The sequence below is a fragment of the Meles meles genome, chromosome 4 (genome assembly GCF_922984935.1).
Source record: "Meles meles chromosome 4, mMelMel3.1 paternal haplotype, whole genome shotgun sequence".
Taxonomy (NCBI): Eukaryota; Metazoa; Chordata; class Mammalia; order Carnivora; family Mustelidae; genus Meles; species Meles meles.
The window spans coordinates 29601706-29621159 of record NC_060069.1 but is presented as its reverse complement, the minus strand read 5'-3'; the positions used below and the strand labels follow the sequence as shown (position 1 = coordinate 29621159).

Genomic DNA, 19454 nt, shown 5'->3' with positions numbered 1-19454 from the left:
CATCAGCAACACTTACATCCTCAGACTCCTACATTTACCGAGTTGTCACGCAGGGCTGTGTGTGAGAATTCACCCTCCAGATCTGGCCCACCCCAGACGTACACCACCTCCCCTTGGCCAAACCAAACCCCACAGGGGACCCCATCAATCCTCCCTAGCAAGGTCTCCATAACTACCATTCCTCTGGCTGGCTCACTCACGTGTGTCGGCCAGTATGCTTCTTTCCAGGACAGAAGTTCTGGAAACACCTCTTTTCTCCATCTCCTTTTATTTCTAGCAATGCTTAACGCCCCTCCTTCCAGCTCTAGTCCTGACAAGGATGGAGGGCAGGGTCTCCTCTGAACTTGAAACAGGAGGAAGGGAGCAGGTGAAATCATCCTTTTCCCAGGGTGAGTGAAGGTCAGAGAAGCTCACCTCTTAAATTTGGCTGGCCCTGAGGAATGTTTGTGTGTGTGGTTTTTATTTTTATAATGATTATTAAAGCGCGATTATCCAAGAAATCTGTAATACAGACGTGAATACTACACCTGTCTGAGGTCTCATTTGGGTTTGAGAACGTAGATGTGAGCCCAGGCCTGGGGACAGAGGAGGGAGACCCCAAACTCTACTGTGGCCAGTCAGCTCACAGGGACAGGGGCAGCTCTCCAACTTGCCTGGTAATCTCTGGACACCTGAGAGGGTGGTTCTGCCCTCAAAGCCTTCTGACTCAGGTGAGGAGAAGGATCCAGGTGTACTGAGGATCACCCACAATTGCATGACCAGACTTGCCTGACCAATACTTTCATGTGCCAAGTATGTGTTACCAGGCCCCGACTTAGAAGGTTCACAAAGATGACTGCATCGTGAACACTACTGGCTGAGTAAATCCTGCCAGTCTGGGTCTGGTTTCCTTATCTGTCAGAGTGTGGGGAGAATGAGTTATAACCCTTGCAAACTGTCTCTATATGAACAAGCCTCCAGTTAGCCCAGTGCTGGAGTCTCGGACAGCCTGTTGGACACTAGGGACATGCATTGACTATCCTGCCTCCCCTCTTTAAGGAAGTTCTTTCTTTTGTTTGTTTGTTTGTTTGTTTGTTTGTTTTTTATTAAAGATTTTGTTTATTTATTTGACAGAGAGAGAGATCACAAGTAGGCAGAGCAGCAGGCAGAGAGAGAGGGGGAAGCAGGCTCCCTGCTGAGCAGAGAGCCCGATATAGGGCTCGATCCCAGGATCCTGAGATCATGACCCCAGCCAAAGGCAGAAACTTAACCCACTGAGCCACTCAGGCGCCCCATGTTTTTAAAATAAGACATGTTGAATGAAAAAATTTAGAAAAAGCAAACACAAAAAATATAAATAATAAAACAAAAAACCCTAGAATTAACCACCTTAAGCGTATGGTTGCATTTTTCTTCCAGTTCCTTTTTCATGCATGAATATGTCAATTTACAAATTTGGCTTCATATGGTATATATAGTTTTATATCCAGCTTTTCCTTTTACCTAACCTACTATTTCTTTTATCTAAATATTCCATGAGCAGTTTCCTATGTTGTTCAAGATCCTTTGAAATCATTATTTTTATAGATACATAATATTCCAAGTACTATTATTTAAAAAGAAAAATTGTATTGGTCCTTTCGTTATAAAAGAAAGCACATTTTTATTGTAAAAATGTCAAGCTATGCCAAAAATGTATTAAAGTAAAAATGAAACACTCTCCAACCCTATTCACTAAATGTCTTCACTGTTCACAGATTGATAACGTCGTGCTCTTGACTTTCCAGATTGATAGCTAACTTATTTTCTTTACCCTTTAGTATTTCACAGTTTGTCAACCATTCCTATCCTGATGGACACCGGGCTATGTCCTGTTTCGCTGCAGCAGTAATAGGCCAGTAAAGCTTCTTGTGCATATAACCTTATGAACTGGTGATTTTGCTTCCGTAGGATAGAATCGAAGGATAGGTATATTTTTTATATAATTGGACAAATACGCAATCTTCCAACAAAACTAATAAACCACCTTGGGCATCTGGGTGTGTCATGGTCTCAGAGTCCTGGGATAGAGGCCTGTTATCTGGCTCTCTGCTCGGCGGGGACGCCTGCCTCTTTGCCTACTTGTGACCTCTCTTTCTGTCAAATAAATAAAATCTTAAAAAAGAAAAAAACCCATCCAGACTCCCACCAACAAAGTTGTAATGACTTTTTGCAACCTGATAATTTCAGGGGTTCTGAGACATCCCACTAATAAGTCCTTGGATAAGGAAGTTCTGTTTCTAGATTTCCTGTTCTGTTCATCCATTTCTCCATTCTTGAGCCAATTATTCTAGTTGCAGTGGTTTGTTTTTCTGGTCTCAGACATTTATTCTGAACTTCAAAATCATTTTAAGCAGTAACAGGAAATTTTTTTTCATTGAGATTATGATGGTAGTTGCATTGACTGAAAATGAATATGGTAAAAAAAATTAGCTAATCGATGATATTATGAATCCCCATATAGAATTATAAAATATCCTTCCAATTATTTATCCTTGGTTTGTATCCTCCAGTAAAACATAGTTTTCATTATTGGTCCTATACCTTCCTTTTAAATTAGTTTCCTGGTGTGTTCTTTTAATAGTTTCCATCACTATTGAGGATAGTTCCTATCACTATTTTTTCACTTTTGATGGGATTTATCCTAAGACCAAGTTATGCTGCAGTTTTCCAGGGGAATTTTTTGCCCTCAATCCTAATAGTTAACCCTTTAGTACCAGTGCCATGCAAACACTAATTTCAGGGGAGATTTGTTGAATGTTGAGGTCCTGAGCAACTTGGACCATTGGCAAATTATATTTAAAGAACGAAATCACAATCATTCAAACTCCAGAAAGAGTACAGAAATGATCTTTAGGGTCGCCTGGGTGGCTTAGTCAGTTAGGCATCTGCCTTCATCTGGTGCCACACTCAGCAGGGAGTCTCCTTCTCTCTCTGCTCCTCCCCCTCCTCATGCTTGCCTGCATGCACGCTCTCTCTCTTTCTCTCAAACAAATAAATAAAATCTTAAAAAAAAAAAAAGAAAGAATCTTTACTGAGCTTCTTCTATGTTCCAAGCCAGAAATAATTGATATTATCTTGCTTCTCCTCTAGGCCAAGCCAGAAGCAATTTATTTTATGTTAACTATTTAAAAAGTACATCAGATTTGGAAGGAGAAATTAAATAACCAGTTGATTGATTTCTACACCCCCAAACCAATATTTCAGCCATAGGGTGACCCTGGTGTGACATGTTACAGTAGACATAGCAATTTTTGAAAATCATGGGTTTTTTTTCATACCACTGAAGCAGAAAGAAGCCTCTTTGCTGCCTCCACAGAGTCAGTCATATTAAAATATTCTAGAGGATTGTCATTAGAGTTACATTGAATGAGTGTTGGACTTCTTTAGGCTTATGTGTGGAGTCCTGTCACTGGCCTTTGTTAAATGATTCATTACTTCATTGTGTATCTCAATTTCCTACATCATTAAATTGAAAGACTTAGAATAAGTATTGTCCGAATCAAGACTTTACAGCAGGAGATGCTTAGTGGCTTTGAAATTGGACAGAGTTCAAATCCAGTTCCCTGGAAAAGGGAGTCCATAAATAGAACCAAACACGCTTTGGGATTTAGCATAAGATAAGAAGAATAGGGGCACCTGGGTGGCTCAGTGGTTTAGGCTGCTGCCTTCGGCTCAGGTCATGATCTCAGGGTCCTGGGATCGAGTCCCGCATCGGACTCTCTGCTCAGCGGGGAGCCTGCTTCCCTCTCGCTCTCTCTGTCTGCCTCTCTGCCTACTTGTGATCTCTCTCTGTCAAATAAATAAATAGGGTCTTTAGAGGAAAAAAAAAGATAAGAAGAATATTTTTCACCAGTACATAAAATATTGGGTAGTCATTTGAAAGAAATGAAGTCAGGTTCCCTACTACAATCTTTACACCAAATAAGTTACAAATGGATCAAAGATTTATATGTAACAAGGATATTTGTTGTAGCCTTGCTTATAATGGCAGAATGATTGGAAACCATCTAAATACTCATCTTCATATTTCTTATCTAAGGAGTCTCCTCTGTAGTTTATTTGTACAGTGGAATGCTATGCAGCCTCTAAAAGAAGAGGCCATTTTATATGCACAATGGGAAAGATGAGAAAGGTATATATATATATATTTTTTTTTTAAGATTTTATTTATTTATTTATTTAGTCAGAGAAAAAGAGAGTGCGAGCACAAGCAGGCAAAGTGGCAGGCAGAGGCAGAGAGAGAAGCAGGCTCCTTGCTGAACAAGGATCCCGATGTGGGACTTGATCCCAGGACCCTGAGATCATGATCTGAACTGAAGGCAGTGGCTTAACCGACTGAGCCACCCAGGCGTCCTGAGAAAGGTATATTTTTAAGTAAGAAAAACAAAGGGCATAACTTGATAGAGTAGTACCATTTATTGTTTTTAGAAAAAGGAAGAGGGAGGAGAAGAAAAGATATTTGCGTATGCATGCAAGAAATATCTCTGGCAGGAAATCACAAAAATTGGCAATCATGGTTACTTCTAGGGAACGGATCTGGTGACTAGAAGTAGTTGGGAGGGAACCTTAATTTTCATAATATACCTATTGGTAACCTTTTGGATTATTTTCTTGGGTGGATAGGTAATACTCTATTAAAAATGATCAATTAATCTAGGGGACACCTGGGTGGCTTGGTTGGTTGAGCAACTGCCTTCAGCTCAGGTCTTGATCCTGGGGTTCCAGAATCAAGTCCCACATCAGGTTCCCTGCTGAGAGGGGAGTCTATTTCACCTCTGACCCTCCCCCCCCCAATTCTCTCCCTCTCAAATAAATTAAATTAAATCTTTTTAAAAAAATGATCAATTAATCTAAACATGTCTTGTTTTCCCATCCAAATGGATTTCATAAAACCTGCTTCCCAGGACTGTCTTAAGGGGTGGGTCAGATAATGTGAAAAAGGACCTGGCATCATGCCCAGTGCAGGTTCACCCACACCCACTGGAGTTGCCTTCAAGTGCACACTGACACAAAATGGCATGTTTTCCATCCATGTCTCTCTTGGCATGGGAGGGTAGCAATTGTAAGGATTTGCAAGAGGGAAACACTTTGGCCCTCCACAGAAGAGTGGTTTCTGACACCTCCCTCTTGTACCCACAGAATTCTCCCACCAAAACCAGTATCATCAACCCCTGTTACCCTCGGAATTATGTCACCAACCTCACTGGGGGCTACATATTTGACAGCCTGTGCACAGCAGACCTGAGACCTGTAAATTATGGCCCGGATGACATCATCACTTTTGAAGGAACTGGGGACCCATCATTGTGTAGGGAAAAGGTTGCCTTCCTGTTTGACTTCAAAGCTTGCCATGACCAAGAAGACTGTTCCTTTGATGGGGTTTATCAGCCAAAAGTTAAAGGGGCATTCGTGGTAAGAGCAAAAACCACCAAAAGTTTCCCTTTCTTCCCCATTGAAGATTTAGCTTTCCCCTTTCTGTTTCTCTTCTGCTGCCCTGTTTGCCCACTTTCTTATTCCCCACCCCGAAAGCTCCATAATGTATCCCGTTCTGAGAACTGACTTCCTTCTCTGCAACTCCCTTCCAGGCTTTTGCAGGATTCTACTACACAGCAAGTGCTTTCAATCTTTCAGGGAGCTTTTCCCTGAACGCCTTCAACTCAAGCACCTGGGATTTCTGCTCAGCGAGCTGGAGTCAGGTCAGTATTTAAAGGGAAAGGGGCAGCATCCCCTGTACAACACAGTGAGCAGAGCCAAGTGTATTTCATTTGTGTGTGGGTGTGTGTGTGTTCCGAGTTTGGACTTTATGCTGTTGTGCTTTCACACATCCACAAAATGGGGTAGTAAGGGAACCTGTCTCGTACCTGCATTGTGGATGAATATTCTGACCACAGGCATGATGGTTACGACAGCATGTGGTGTACCCCGTACTGCAGAGGGGTATTTTTGTTATGATGTGGTACAATTGGATTATTTTATGGTGATGGTATTATGAAATTCTACAGGATGAGATTCTTAAAAATGTGTTCTGAAACATGCGCTGTCAAATATGCCTGCTTCATCTGTTTGGAACCTCCTCCTTAGCTCCCGCTGCTGCTCCCCAGGTTTGATGAGGTGTACGCCCGCTCCTACTGCTTTTCAGCCCACTATATCTACCACTTGCTTGTGAATGGATACGGATTCACTGAGGAGACCTGGCCCCAAATACATTTTAGAAAAGAAGTAAGTCAAGGCACAGGTTGTTTTCTCCTCTTCCTCTCTAAAGGTTTGTGTATAGGTGCAGAAGAAATGTAGATGTTTGGAGGGTATTGGTGATTTCAGTTTGCTGGGGGGAAGCTGGAGAGACTGGGGTCCCTTGTGAGCTTTCCAGAGGGGATGGTGGAGAATCCAGAGGAGGTGTCCCTGGGGGACCCTTCCACATGGGGGAGGGATCAGAGGCCAAGAGCTCACAGACCCTGAGCTCCTTGAGCACAGGACCTGTCTCATTACCTTCCGCACAGGAGCGAGAAGATAGAAGGTGTTTACTGAATGTTTGTTGGGTGTATGGATAAATATTTTAAGGATCAGCCTTTTCATCAGGAAAAGAAACTTTAAATAGGGCAGTGATTCTTTAAGAGGCTGGTAACTGCTGTCCATTTTACACAGATGTCAGGGTAGCAGAGAGTATGAGGGATTTACAACAGCATGAAGTAAGGAATGTGCCTGAGGTCACTGGATTTACGGTCAAGTGTCCAGGGTGGCCTGAAGCTGGGATCACCAGGTGTCACCAGGTGGCTCTTTGGCCGGTCACCCTCCAGGCTTTGTTTTCAGGAAGGACTCAGCCTTGCTGATATGAATCCAACTTAGGTTCCTCAGGTTCAGGGAGAATTTTCTCATCTCAGAAATAGCTGATATAAAGCCTGGAGTCCGTCTGTTTGATATTAGCTTTAGGAATAATTAGATTAAACCAATCAATAGCCAGCATTAGGCCTGTGACTGTCTACTTTTACATAAATAAAATTAAGTCATCTACAAAAAGCTAAGGCTGTCTGGAGACATACAAGGACTCTTGGTGGCATGCACTCTCTAAGCTTTGCTTCTTAATGAATCTAATTAGCAGGAAAGTACATTATGAGAACAGAAAATGATGTTCCCTTGGATACCAGTTTGGATACAGAATTCCAGCTTTCAAATCCTTTTCCTTTATTCATAAAGAAGTTTATATACAGCCAAATCGGTATTCAAACATGAAGGCCTAAAAAGACTTAGAAGATTTGCCACATAGGGATGCCAAAAATATTTTTGGAGGAAAAAAATCAAATAAGAAGAGGAATAAATCCCGAAAATGTTATAAAAATATAGGCAGAAAGAATAAATGATGTGGTGGCTTAATATGTGTATTTTAAAAAAGGAAAAAGAAAACTTAGACTAAAGAAAAGTAAAAGATTCCATCCATAACAACCCAAAATTCGAAGATATCTGATATCCAGTGTGAAGGGAGCAGGGTAAGGGGTCATAAGAGTGGCCTAAAATGCTCCCTTTGTAAAGGCAGACTTTATTTATATAACACTTTTAAGGCAAGAAAGGAAAAAAATATAAAAAAAGGAAAGTAGCACTAATTAAAAGTTTAAAACTAAGATATTAGAAAGAAGTAGTCCAAATATATCAACAATCACAATAACATAAATGGACTAAACCTACCAGTTAGAAGACAGATATTTTCAGACTGGATTGTTAAAAATCAAGCATATGTTGTTTGTAAGAGAAACCCTTATGTGTTAAGGGTAAGGACATGGAAAGTTTGAAATTAAAAAAGAAAAAATTAGGAACGCCTGGGTGGCTCAGTCGGGTAAGCGTCTGCCTTCTGCTCAGGTCATGATCTCAGCGTCCTGGGATTGAGCCCCACATAGGGCTCCCTGCCCAGCGGGTACCCTGCTTCTCCCTCTCCCACTCCCTTGCTTGTGTTCTCTCACTGTCTGTCAAATAAATAAATAAAATATTTAAAAAATATATACATATATTTATGTATGTATGTATATAAATATATAAATAATTTAAAAATTAGCTATCAGGCAAACATTACCCAAAAGAAAACAGTATAGCTAGTAGCTATTTAATATTGACCAAATAATCTTTAAAATAAGGAGTATCATTCAAGATACAGAGGAGTACAACATAATGATACAGAATTCCTTCTGAAGATGACAAATTTGAAACATTTTTTATGTAATAAAACAGCCTCAAAACATGGAAGCAAAAACTGATGGAACTTACATAAGAAATTGACAAAGTCCGTTTCTTATTTAGACTGACCCCTGTGCTTAGAAACTGGTCCTGGGTTCAGTAAACAGCTCGTTACCCTCTTTCTTTAGCCACAGACACTTTTGTACTGGACAGTAGAAAAACTCCCACTGTTATTAACTGTGCCATCATCCCACTTGGCCGTGACGAGGTTGTGAGGACTCTGACGGTTTTCTCCACAGTCTGAGGGTAGGGCCTCAGTGACCTGGATTCTAGCCCAGTCTCTGCAGGGTCTGAACTTGGGCAAGTCTTTGACCTTAGGCCACAGTTTCTGGTGGGTGTTTCATGAGGATGACAGTGGTGTATGTGTGTTATTCCTGCCTGGGGCCCTACCCTGAGAACTAAGCCATCTTTCTACCATACAGGTGGGGAACAGCAGCATAGCCTGGTCTCTGGGCTACATGCTCAGCCTGACCAACCAGATCCCAGCTGAAAGCCCCCTGATCCGCCTGCCCGTGGACCTGCCTGCCTTTATGGGCATCCTTGCCTTCTTCACAGTGGTGGCCTTGCTGTGTCTGGCATTTCTGGTGTATCTGTATGCTTTGTCCAGGAAGCAGAGGCGCTCCCAGCATGCCTTTGACCACACAGTGGATTCTGAGTGAGCTTTGTGAAGCAGCTTCCAGAGCCTGAGGGCTGCCCAGAACCAGCCTGCGCAGCACCAGACAATGCAAGCAAAATGTCCACCTTCAGGAAATGCACCTAAAGTCAAATACCTAGGTCCTGTGCCTCTCCAAGTCTGATTTATGCCAAAGAACCTCTTGGGGAGTCCCCCAACTGTTCTGGGTACATTGCTTCACCAAAGACCCTACCACCCACTTGCTGACCTGTTGGGGAACTGAGAAGAGACCTGCCTTCAAGGTCAGGCTCTTTATTCCAAGTGCCCTAAAGGAACAGTGAGTTGAGACTATGACAGTTTGATGTTGAAGCATTGACCTCAGGGTTCAGTTTGCATTTTTCCTTCCTCAGAAATGCCGTATGCCTCCTGGCAAGTTTGGAAACTGGCAGGCGGCCATTAAGCATTTAACACAATTAGATATGTTGTGTTATGGCTTCCTCCCATTGATTCTTAACTCAAGACTTGGCAATCCCATAAGCATTGAGCTCCCTCAGACTAGTAGAATAGAGTATCTGGGGAAGAAGTTTCCTTTACCCCCATGACAGTAGCCATGGCCAGGCTCTATCTTACAGGCAGAACCTGAAGGACAGAGACACATAGAAAATCTCCCCAGAAACTGCAGTCCATTTCCAGAGTGGTATTTGCACTCAGGGCCCTGGTCAGTAGATTGCAGCCTATGTGTATGTCTTAATTCTCACCTGCCCTTCACATGGATGGGTCCTCTCATAAAATCCTAGTGAGGCTATCACGTAGCAGATCTTTTTGCCTTTGCTAAGTTTTTGCTTAGGGCTCTTTCTCCACTGACAGCATGGTGTGTATGTTTTGCCCACTGTTCCCACAAGTGTACTTGATGCCGTCCTGAGATAGCCTTGCTGACCACATTCCTACATGTGATGAGAAAGAACTCCAGCAAGTCCAATGGGGACAAACTAAAAATCAACATGATTTAAGATTGTTGTTGGTTAGCAGAATATGGAATAAAGGACTCTTATTTTGTTTTGACTTGAAATGTGTGTGTTTGTTACCTTGCAAACAGTATTTTTTCTCCTAAGGACCCAAGGTGGTATTTATGAGAATAAGTTCTTAAAATGAGGAAAATTTTCTTAGGAAATCTTTCCTAGTGAACTAAGAAAATTATGCATTTATCATCTTTATTCCAGAGAAGTAAAAGTACTTCATTTTGATAAAACTTTGGCTCCTTGAGATAACTGATTCAAACATTTCTGTATTTTATCTGACATTCAAAACTTCTGTGAGGTACAACCTGCCACTCAGATCTTGATTCCCAGCCAGAATAGCTGCTTCCTTCCCGAAATGCACCTTTGCTCACATAATTCTCCCTACCCTGCCTGTGGGCCATCCTCCCAAACATCCAAGTAATGCATATTTCTCAAGGCCTAATTTAGCTCTGCTTCTTCCACAAAGCCTTCCTTACAAACACACACACACACACACACAATGATCTACTGGACCACCTTTTAAAAACTGGTGAGGAACAGGCGCATCTGGGTGTCTCAGTCATTAAGCGCCTGCCTTCAGCTCAGGTCATGATCCCAGGGTCCTGGGATTGAGCCCTATATCAGGCTCCCTGATCCATAGGAAGCCTGCTTCTCCCTCTCCTACTCCCCCTGCTTGTGTTCCCTCTCTCTCTCTCTCTGTGTCAAATAAATAAATAAAATCTTTATTAAAAAAAACTTGTTAGGAATAAATAAATACATACATAGATACTAGTTAGGTAAACTCTTATTTATCTTGTGTGTACATATGGCTTATTTCTAAAATAGATAGTAGGTTACTTAAGGACAAATCCCTTTTGAATTCCATTCATCCTCATTCATTCAACAAAATTCTAAGAAATACCTACTAAGGGCCTAACACCTTGCCAGATGTGATCTTGGATTTGGGTAAGTGAATATGATATATTCAACATATTTGTTGATTACTGTTATCTCCATAAAGGAAAGAAGGGTGGACAATGAAGTATGGAGATATCAGATAAAAATAGCATCCAAATCACCAAGAGTTTGCATGAAAAAACAGATATGTCTGTGCAGGGAAGAGGGCCAAGATTCCATGAAGGCAAGTCATAGTCAATGTTTCTAGCTGATTTGGGAACTTGGAATGAGCTGATGAAGTAGTTTGGGTTTTCTAACATAGATCAAAGTATTCTTACCAAATAGATCATTGTGAAATCTGCAGGCAAAGTAACATATCTAGTAAGACTATGGTAAGCAGAAGTCTAACATGGTCCCCATCACCTTGCCCCCTAGTGTTACTGGAGAGATTATGTCGTTACATGGCAAAAGGGATTTGCTGGTGTAATCACCAATTAGCTGACCTTAAAATGGAGAGATTATTCAAGTAAGCTTTTCCTCCTCACATGAACTCTTTAAAGGCAGAGGATTTGCTCCAGAAGTCAGAGGGATTCAAAGCACGAGAAGGATTCTTTTTCAAAGAATTTATTTATTAATTTGAGAGAGAGAGAATGAGAAAGAGCATGAGAGGGGAAAATGTCAGAGGGAGAAGCAGACTCCCTGTGGAGCTAGGAGCCCGATGCAGGACTCAATCCCAGGACTCCAGGATCATGAACTGATCTGAAGGCAGTTGCTTAACCAACTGATCCACCCAAGCGCCCACATGAGAAGTATTTGATGTGCTGTTCTTAACTTGAAGAATTAGTCCAAATATATCAATAGGAGGAGGCCAGGCATAAGAGAACCCAAGAATGGCCTCAAGAAACTAAGAGAAACCCTTGGCTGACAGCCTGCAAGAAAGCAGGGGCCTCAGTCCTACAACTGCAAGCAACTGTGTTCTGCCAGCAACTTGCATGCACTTGAAAGCACTGTTACCCTGAACTTCCAGTTAAGAGCTCCACCAGGTTTAACACATTGATTTCAGCCTTTTGAGACCCTAAGCAGAGAACCCAGTTGAGCCCACCCAGACTTCTGACCTCTAGAACTGGAACGTAATACGTGGGTGTTGCTTGAGGCCACTAAGATTATTTTAAATTTGGCAATTTGTTAAATAGCCAATAGAAAATTAACACTACAGAACCCAGGCCCCGAGCCTTCAACCAAAACAAGTGCTTCCATTTGAAATATGAGGAAAGATAAAAGTGATGAGGTATCACAAATTGTGTCTATTCCTTACAATGACCATGCAGGAAAGGCATGGACTCAGAGATAAAATAACTTGCCAACATCAGCCAGCTAGGAAGTGTTTTTGGAGGGGGAGACTGTGAGTTGAGATTCTGGTCTGGTTGAATCTAAAGCCCATTATGTCTGTTACATTTCCTGTCGCAGGAAAAGGCAGTATCACATGGCAGATAGGAGGTTGGCTTTAGAATGTCATTCACATGCAGAGATTTGATTTATGACATGTCAGAGAAGCAAAAAAGATGTGGGACAACTGGATTTCCATATGGAAAAAAAGGAAATTTGATCCCCTTCCTCACACCCTTTTCAAAAATTACTTGAGGTCAAACACCTAAGTGTGAAAGATAAATGTATAAAGGTTTTAGAACAGAAAAGAGGAGAAAAATTTTAAGATCTTGAATAAGAAGGGTTCCTTAAGCATTACACAAAACACATAAACCATAAAAGAATATGTGATACATTTGATTACACTAAAATTAAGAACTTCTGATCCTCAAAAACACCATTATAAGGGTGAAAAGACAAGCCACAGAATACAAGGAGGTATTTGCAACATACCTGATATAACTGACATAACTGATAAGGGACTGGTTTCCAAATTATATGGAGATTTCTTACAAATCAGTGAAAAAAAGGCAAGTGACCTAATTTTCCTAAATGGGAAAGAGCAGTGAAAAGCCATTTTACAAAAAGGAGAAATCTAACTGTGCAATAAATATAGAAAGGTGCTCGACCTCATTCATAGATCAGGGCAATGCATATTAAAACCATGATAAATTAACATAATATACCCATTGTTTGACAAAACTAAATGACACTACATGTGGGTGTGGGACAACTGGAACTCTTGTGCAATGCTGGGGCGGGGATATAATTTAATGTAACATTCTGGAAAACTGGCATTATCTAAAAAAGTTGAAGATATGCATACCAAATGACTCAAAATTCCAGTCTGAGGTATACACCATAGACCTACATATTCTAATGTACAACAGGCTACATGCCTAAGGATGTTTTTACCAGATACCTATCGCATAAAATGGTAGAGTATACAGGGATATATCTGTACTAGAAAACACCATACAGCATGAAAACAAAAGAACTGCAAATCTATGCTCAAACAGATCTTGCCAAGGTGACATTGAGGATAAAAGGCAAGTCACAAAAAATACATATACATATAATTCCATTTATACCAAGTTTAAAAACAGGCAAAACTAAACAAGGCAAGCAAGGAAATTATTACTCTTAAATTTGAGGGTAGATGGAGATAGTGTTTGGAAACAGATGCTTGAGTGTCTTTGTGTGCTAGGGCCACCATGACAAAGTACCGTAGACCAGGTGGCTCAAACAATCCATATTTGTTTTCTGACAGTTCTAGAAGCAAGGAAGCCTGAGACCAAGGTGCCAGCCAATTCAGTGCTTGATGAGAGCCTTCTTTCTGGCTTACAGATGGCCAGCCTTCTTCCTGAGACTCCCTTGGCCTTTCTTCTGTGCTTCTGTGGGGAGAAAGACAGTGAGATCTCTGGTATCTGCTCTTTTGAGAGCACCAATCCCATCATGAGGGTCTGACCCTCAGGGCTTCATCTCATCCTAATTACTGCCTAAAGACCCATTTCCAAATACCATCACAGTGAGGGTTAGGATTTGATATATGAATATTGGGGGATACAAACATTTGGTCCATAACAACAGGATTTCTGGGATGACAAGAATGTTCTATCACTAGCCAGCAGTTATAGGTGTTCCCTTTTTCCAAACATGTATACGTTTTGTGTATGTTTTATATAACATTTAAAAAATAAAATTATAGGGGCATCTGGGTGGCTCAGTAAGTTTAAGCGTCTATCTTTAGCTCGGGTCTATCCCAGAGTCCCAGGATAGAGCTCCAAGTCAGGCTCCCTGCTCATTAGGGAGTCTGCTTCTCCCTCTCCTTCTGCTCCTGCTCGTGCTCTCTCACTCTCTTAAATAAATAAATAAATAAATAAATAAATAAATAAATAAAATTTTTAAAAATAATCTCTGTGCATTGATTTTATATCCTGACACTTTACTAAATTCCTGTAGAAGTTCTAGCAGATTTGGAGTGGAGTCTTTTGGGTTTTCCACATTAAGTATCATATCATCTACAAAGAGTGATAGTTTGATGACTTCTTTGCCAATTTGGATGCCTTTAATTTCTTTTTGTTGTCTGATTGCTGAGGCTAGGAATTCTAGTGCTGTGTTGAATAGCAGTGCTGATAATGGACATCCCTGCCGTGTTCCTGATCTTAGCAGAAAAGCTCTCAGTTTTTCTCCATTGAGAATGATATTCGCGGTTGGTTTTCATAGATGGCTTTGAAAGTATTGAGGTATGTACCCTCTGTCCCTCTTATATGATCTCCCTGTTATGAAGAATTTGAGAGGCAATGTGGGGGGTTTGGGGGCTAGGGAAGGAAAAAATGAAACAAGATGGGATCGGGAGGGAGACAAGCCCTAAGAGACTCTTAATCTCACAAAACAAACTGAGGGTTGCTGGGGTTGGGGGTGGGTAGGGATAGGGTAGCTGGGTTATGGACATTGGGGAGGGTATGTGCTGGGGTGAGTGCTGTGAAGTGTGTAAGCCTGATGATTCACAGACCTGTACCCCTAGGGCTAATAATACATTATATGTTAATAAAAATTTTTAAATTTTTTTAAAAAGACACTAAAAATTTTTTTAATAAAATAAAAATAAAATTATAGATCTAGGTTAACTCAAAGACTTTCTGCCTTTATGATCTTCATAAAGCCTTTCAGTTTCTTTGAGCCCTGATTTCCTCATTCAGAAAATAAGGATAATTCCTACCTTATGGGATGGATATAAGAAAATAGAAAATTTAACACATAGCCAGTGCCTGGCACAGAGTATAGCCAATGAATACAGGTCGAAAAAGTATTTCTTTCACCCATTTACTTATTCATTCATTCACTCACCATACATTTTCCAGAAGTCTACCAGCTGCTGAACGCTGGGCTGAGTGATTGAGGTGGTAGGAGAAACCAAACTTCTTTCCTCTGGCAACACAGGAGATATGAGGCCCTCTGCTGGCACCAAGGAGAAAATTCTTCCCAAACTTTTTTTCCCCTCTACCCAAGTAAAGAAACTGGAAAAAAAAAAAAAATCAGTAGTTCAAAAATATTTTTAGTATTGGGGTGCCTGAGGAGTTCAGTCATTAAGCGTCTGCCTTCAGCTCAGGTTGTGATCCTGGGGGTCCTGGGATCGAGCCCCACATTGGGCTCCTGCTCAGCGGGAAGCCTGCTTCTCCTTCTCCCACTACCCCTGCTTGTGTTCCCTTTCCTGCTCTCTCTCTCTCTCTCTCTCTGTCAAATAAATAAATAAAATCTTTAAAAAAATTTTTTTTAGTATTATAAAGTAATGTGACAACTGGAGGTCTGAACATTTGATGATATCAAGGAATTGTTTTTAAATTTTGTTCAGGTAAGATGATGGAATTGTGGGTTGTTTTTTGTTTATTTTCAAGAATCCTTACCATTTAGATATTTGCTAAACTATTTCCAGATGAACTGATATGTCTGGTGTATCAGTCAGCGTTCATCCAGAGAAGGAGAACCAGTAGGAGGTACAGGTGAAGATCTATGTGATCGTGGCAGTGAAGGCAAGTCTGAAATCCACAGGGCAGGCTGTCAGGAGGGCAGGCTGGAACTCCAGGGCTTGAGCTCACACTTCCATCCACAAGTGGGCAAGTCAGCCATTTCATGACCCGGTGGTAGGGAACTCTAAGGAAAGAATACAGTATATGCAAAGACTAAATGTGGAATTCTTCTTGCTCAGGGAAGCCCTGGCTCTGCTCTTAAAGAAGGTCTTCCAACTGATTTAGTTTGGTTCACCAAGATTATCTAGAATAATCTCCTTTACTTAAAAACATCTGATTATTGGCTTTAACCACATCTACAAACCTTCACAGCAACACCTAGATTAAGTGAATAACTAGGGTCTGTACCCTAGCCAAGTTCACACATCAAACTGACCATCACATCTGTGAGTAAATGGAATAGGGCTGGCACACAGTTTGATAGTCCTTAAGACTGGGGTGACAGGTACAAGGGAGGTTCATTATACTGTTCTGTCTGCTTTCGACTTCTGCCTGTCTGTACTTCATAATTGTCTACAGTTAAGAGGTTTTAAATATACTTTAAAAAACACTCAGAAAGTCACTGCTTTATAGTTGATATTTTTTTTCTGGATCTTTTTCTCTTATACATACTTACATAGCTAAGATCATACTGGAGTTACTATATCTTACCTCTTTAAATGTGTTATACCATTAGCACTTTCACACTTCATTAAAATTCTTCCCAAATATCAAGCAAAATTATTAGGAACTCAGACTCTGACACCACACAAACCTGGTTCAAATCCCAGTTCTGCTGTTCATTGTTGAGTGATCTTGACCTAAACTTCCTAGGTTCTCTATGACTCAGTTTCTTTTAATAGAATCATTCAACTCATTCACCGATATTAATTTAATTTATCCTCTGAGTCAGCTCGTGTTCTAGGTGCTGTGGCTATACCAATGAACAAAGCAGACAAAATCCTTGTCTTGATGCAGCTGACATTCTAGTGGGGGAAATAGATACTAAGAAACTACATAATGCACAAGGGTTGGTAACTAATCCAGAGAAAAATAAAGCAGGGTGAGGGGAATAGAGAGTGCCAGAAGTAGGCAATGGGGATTGCTACTTCATATAAATAGTCCAGAAACGTCTTTTCTGATGAGATGACACGTGAAGAAAGTGAAGGAATCAGTTGTTTGAATATCTTGTGGAAGAGCATTCTAAGCAAAGAATACAGTGTGTGCAAAGGGCCTGGGGTAGGAACATGTTCAAGATACAGAGAGGAGGCCAGTGTGGTTGGAGCAGAAGGAACTAGAAGATGTAGGAAATGAAGGCAGAGAGTTAACAGGAAGAAGACAGAATAAGAGGGAGCCACTGGAGGGTCTGAACAAAGGAAGAATATCTGGTTTCTGTTTTAAATGGTCTACTCTCTAGTTGCAGTGGAAAAAATAACATGAAGTGTATAAGGGCAAAAACAGAAAAACTAATTGGTAGGCAATTAGAGTCATCCAGAGGAGAGATACTGGTAGCTTGGACTGAAAGGTAACAGTGAAGCCTGTAAGCAATGGTCAGATCCTGCACATATTTGAAAATAGAGCCCATAGGGTTTGCTGGTGTGTGTGGAGTGAGATACAGGAGGATTCAAGAATTACTCTAAAATTTTGCCTTAACAACTGGAAGTATAGTGTTGTCATTAACTGAGATGTGAAAACAGCAGAGGAAAGGGTTTAGTAGGGAGAGGGTTAGGATCCAGACTGCTTTTGAAGAAGGCTGTCCATACCAGCACAAATCCACAAGCATGGAGAGAACAGGAGAAAAGAAGGCAGCAAAAACATTTTGTACCTGAAATGCTGACCAACCAGGGTAACTGACTTATCAGACCCAAGATATCCTAATCCTAAATCAATGAGGAAATTAAGAATCAACCAATTAAGCAGTAACATCCTCAAAAAGCTCAGGAATTTGTGGATTAGGTACAGCTGGAAGTTGGGTTGGTAGGCATAAAATAAACATGATTAGTTTAAAGTTGTTTGAGAAGTAAGAGCTCCTTGGATCCCTTCTCCCTCTCTTCGCTGATGAGAGACTCCCTCTCTCCAGTGCAGACAGAGGAACTGGAAGACACAAGTTAGAGTTGAGGGTGAAGGCATCATACCCCAAATGGCAGGATTAAGGGAACTGAGGCATATTCAGGGGTTAGACTCCAAGCCTTCTACCCCCATCAACCCTCGGGGCCCTGGGCTACATCTGCCCAGAACTTTGGAAGAGTCTTCTTTTATGGGGAATCCAAGCAGCCCATGAAGGACAAAATATGTTGTTGGTGAGGCACCTGGGTGGCTCAGAGGGTTAAGTGTCCAACTCTTGATTTTGGCTCAGGTCATGATCTCAGGGTTCTGAGAGCCAGCCCAGTGGTGGGCTGGATCTCAGGGTTCTGAGAGCCAGCCCAGTGGTGGGCTCACGCTGGGCATGCAACCTGCTTAAAATTCTCTCTATCTCTCCCTACCCTCTCCCACCCTCTTAAAAAAAAAAAGTATTACTGGCACCGGCCCTCTTCCTTCCTAAGAAGTAGTGGTGTTGCAAGAGGCCTCTGATTTTGTTTTGTTGCTTTGCTCTTGTCTATCAAAAATTCACTTCTGAATCATCTTAGAACTTTACCTCTCAGTGGGGGAAGTGTCTCATTGCCTTTCTCTGGATTTCAGAACCATGGTCAGGGATAAAAATACACTGGTGTGAAGTGAGCTCCATCACACTTTTATATTATCTTTGGCTGCTTTTGCATTAAAACAGCAGAGTTGAATAGCTGTAGCTGAGATGTTTGGCCAGCAATGTCTAAAATATTCACTATTAGGCCTTCTATAAGAAGAGTTTGCAGATCCCTGATACGGATTGTCCCATTCAGTCCTAACAGCCCTTGAGGCTGACATTTGTCATCCTTGTTTTATCACGAAGGAAGCTGAGGTTGAGAAAAAGCAGATAACTTGTTCAAAGTCATAGAAAGTATTGGTAATGTCATCAAAGTGTCTGTTGACAATAGTATATGGTCTCCTATCACAGTCATTTCCCACCACCCAGGACCTCAATAAGGCAATGCAGTAGGTCAAAGAAATCAAATGCTTAAATGAGCACAGAGGCAAGAATAAACCAAATCCTACTTTCTAAGAAAGAGGCTGCCCCAGGCTACGGAGCCCAGTCCTATCAGGTGAATTCATCCCAGGCTGCAGCACGGAGCTGCAGAGGGCAGTCTCCTTAGAGAAGAGCTATTCCACAACTAGAGCTTTTGGAGAGCAGAGGCCGTCTTATTGACCACAGGGCCTTACTTAGAGCAGGGCTTGGCACATGTAAGCAACAATAATAATATAATTATTATTATATTATAGTATATATTATATACTATATATATAAGTATATATATATTAATAATATTATAATTTTATTATTATTATATTATATATTATAATAAAGCTATAATAATTATGCGTGCATATGAATTACTAAATAAATGAATCAATGAGTAATGGTCTCACAACAAATATTTTAGAGTAATTAATCACATATACAAACTTACAATTTACAAAGTATTTTTCACATCTTCTATCCTAGTTCACCCTTTCAACAATGTTTAGGGAAATACAGAGAGCTCTCAAACCTCAATTTCAGAGAGGAAAGGCCATTAAAAGGTTAAGTAACTCAACCAAGATCACACAACCAGAGAGGGACAGAGGGGAGGTGAGAACCCAGGGCTGACTCAACAGCCTGTGTTTCTTCCAGCAAAATCACACTGTTTCTCTCAG

The 19454-nt window shown here is 41.0% G+C and overlaps 1 protein-coding gene across 6 annotated transcripts in view; it reads left to right on the top strand.

Annotated features, from left to right (window-relative positions):
• Nucleotides 1-9910, top strand: part of ENTPD3 (ectonucleoside triphosphate diphosphohydrolase 3) — a 33844-nt gene extending 23934 nt beyond the window's left edge. For 5 of the 6 annotated variants that reach the window (XM_046001323.1, XM_046001325.1, XM_046001326.1 and 2 more), the window contains 4 exons: nucleotides 5161-5433; nucleotides 5607-5717; nucleotides 6103-6240; nucleotides 8664-9910. In XM_046001323.1, the coding sequence (XP_045857279.1) occupies nucleotides 5161-5433; nucleotides 5607-5717; nucleotides 6103-6240; nucleotides 8664-8900 (759 nt within the window). In that variant the 3' untranslated portion in view covers nucleotides 8901-9910. The remainder of the gene's footprint in view (nucleotides 1-5160; nucleotides 5434-5606; nucleotides 5718-6102; nucleotides 6241-8663) is intronic. The other variant, XM_046001327.1, reaches the window with a different exon arrangement.
• Nucleotides 9911-19454: the final 9544 nt, after the last annotated feature.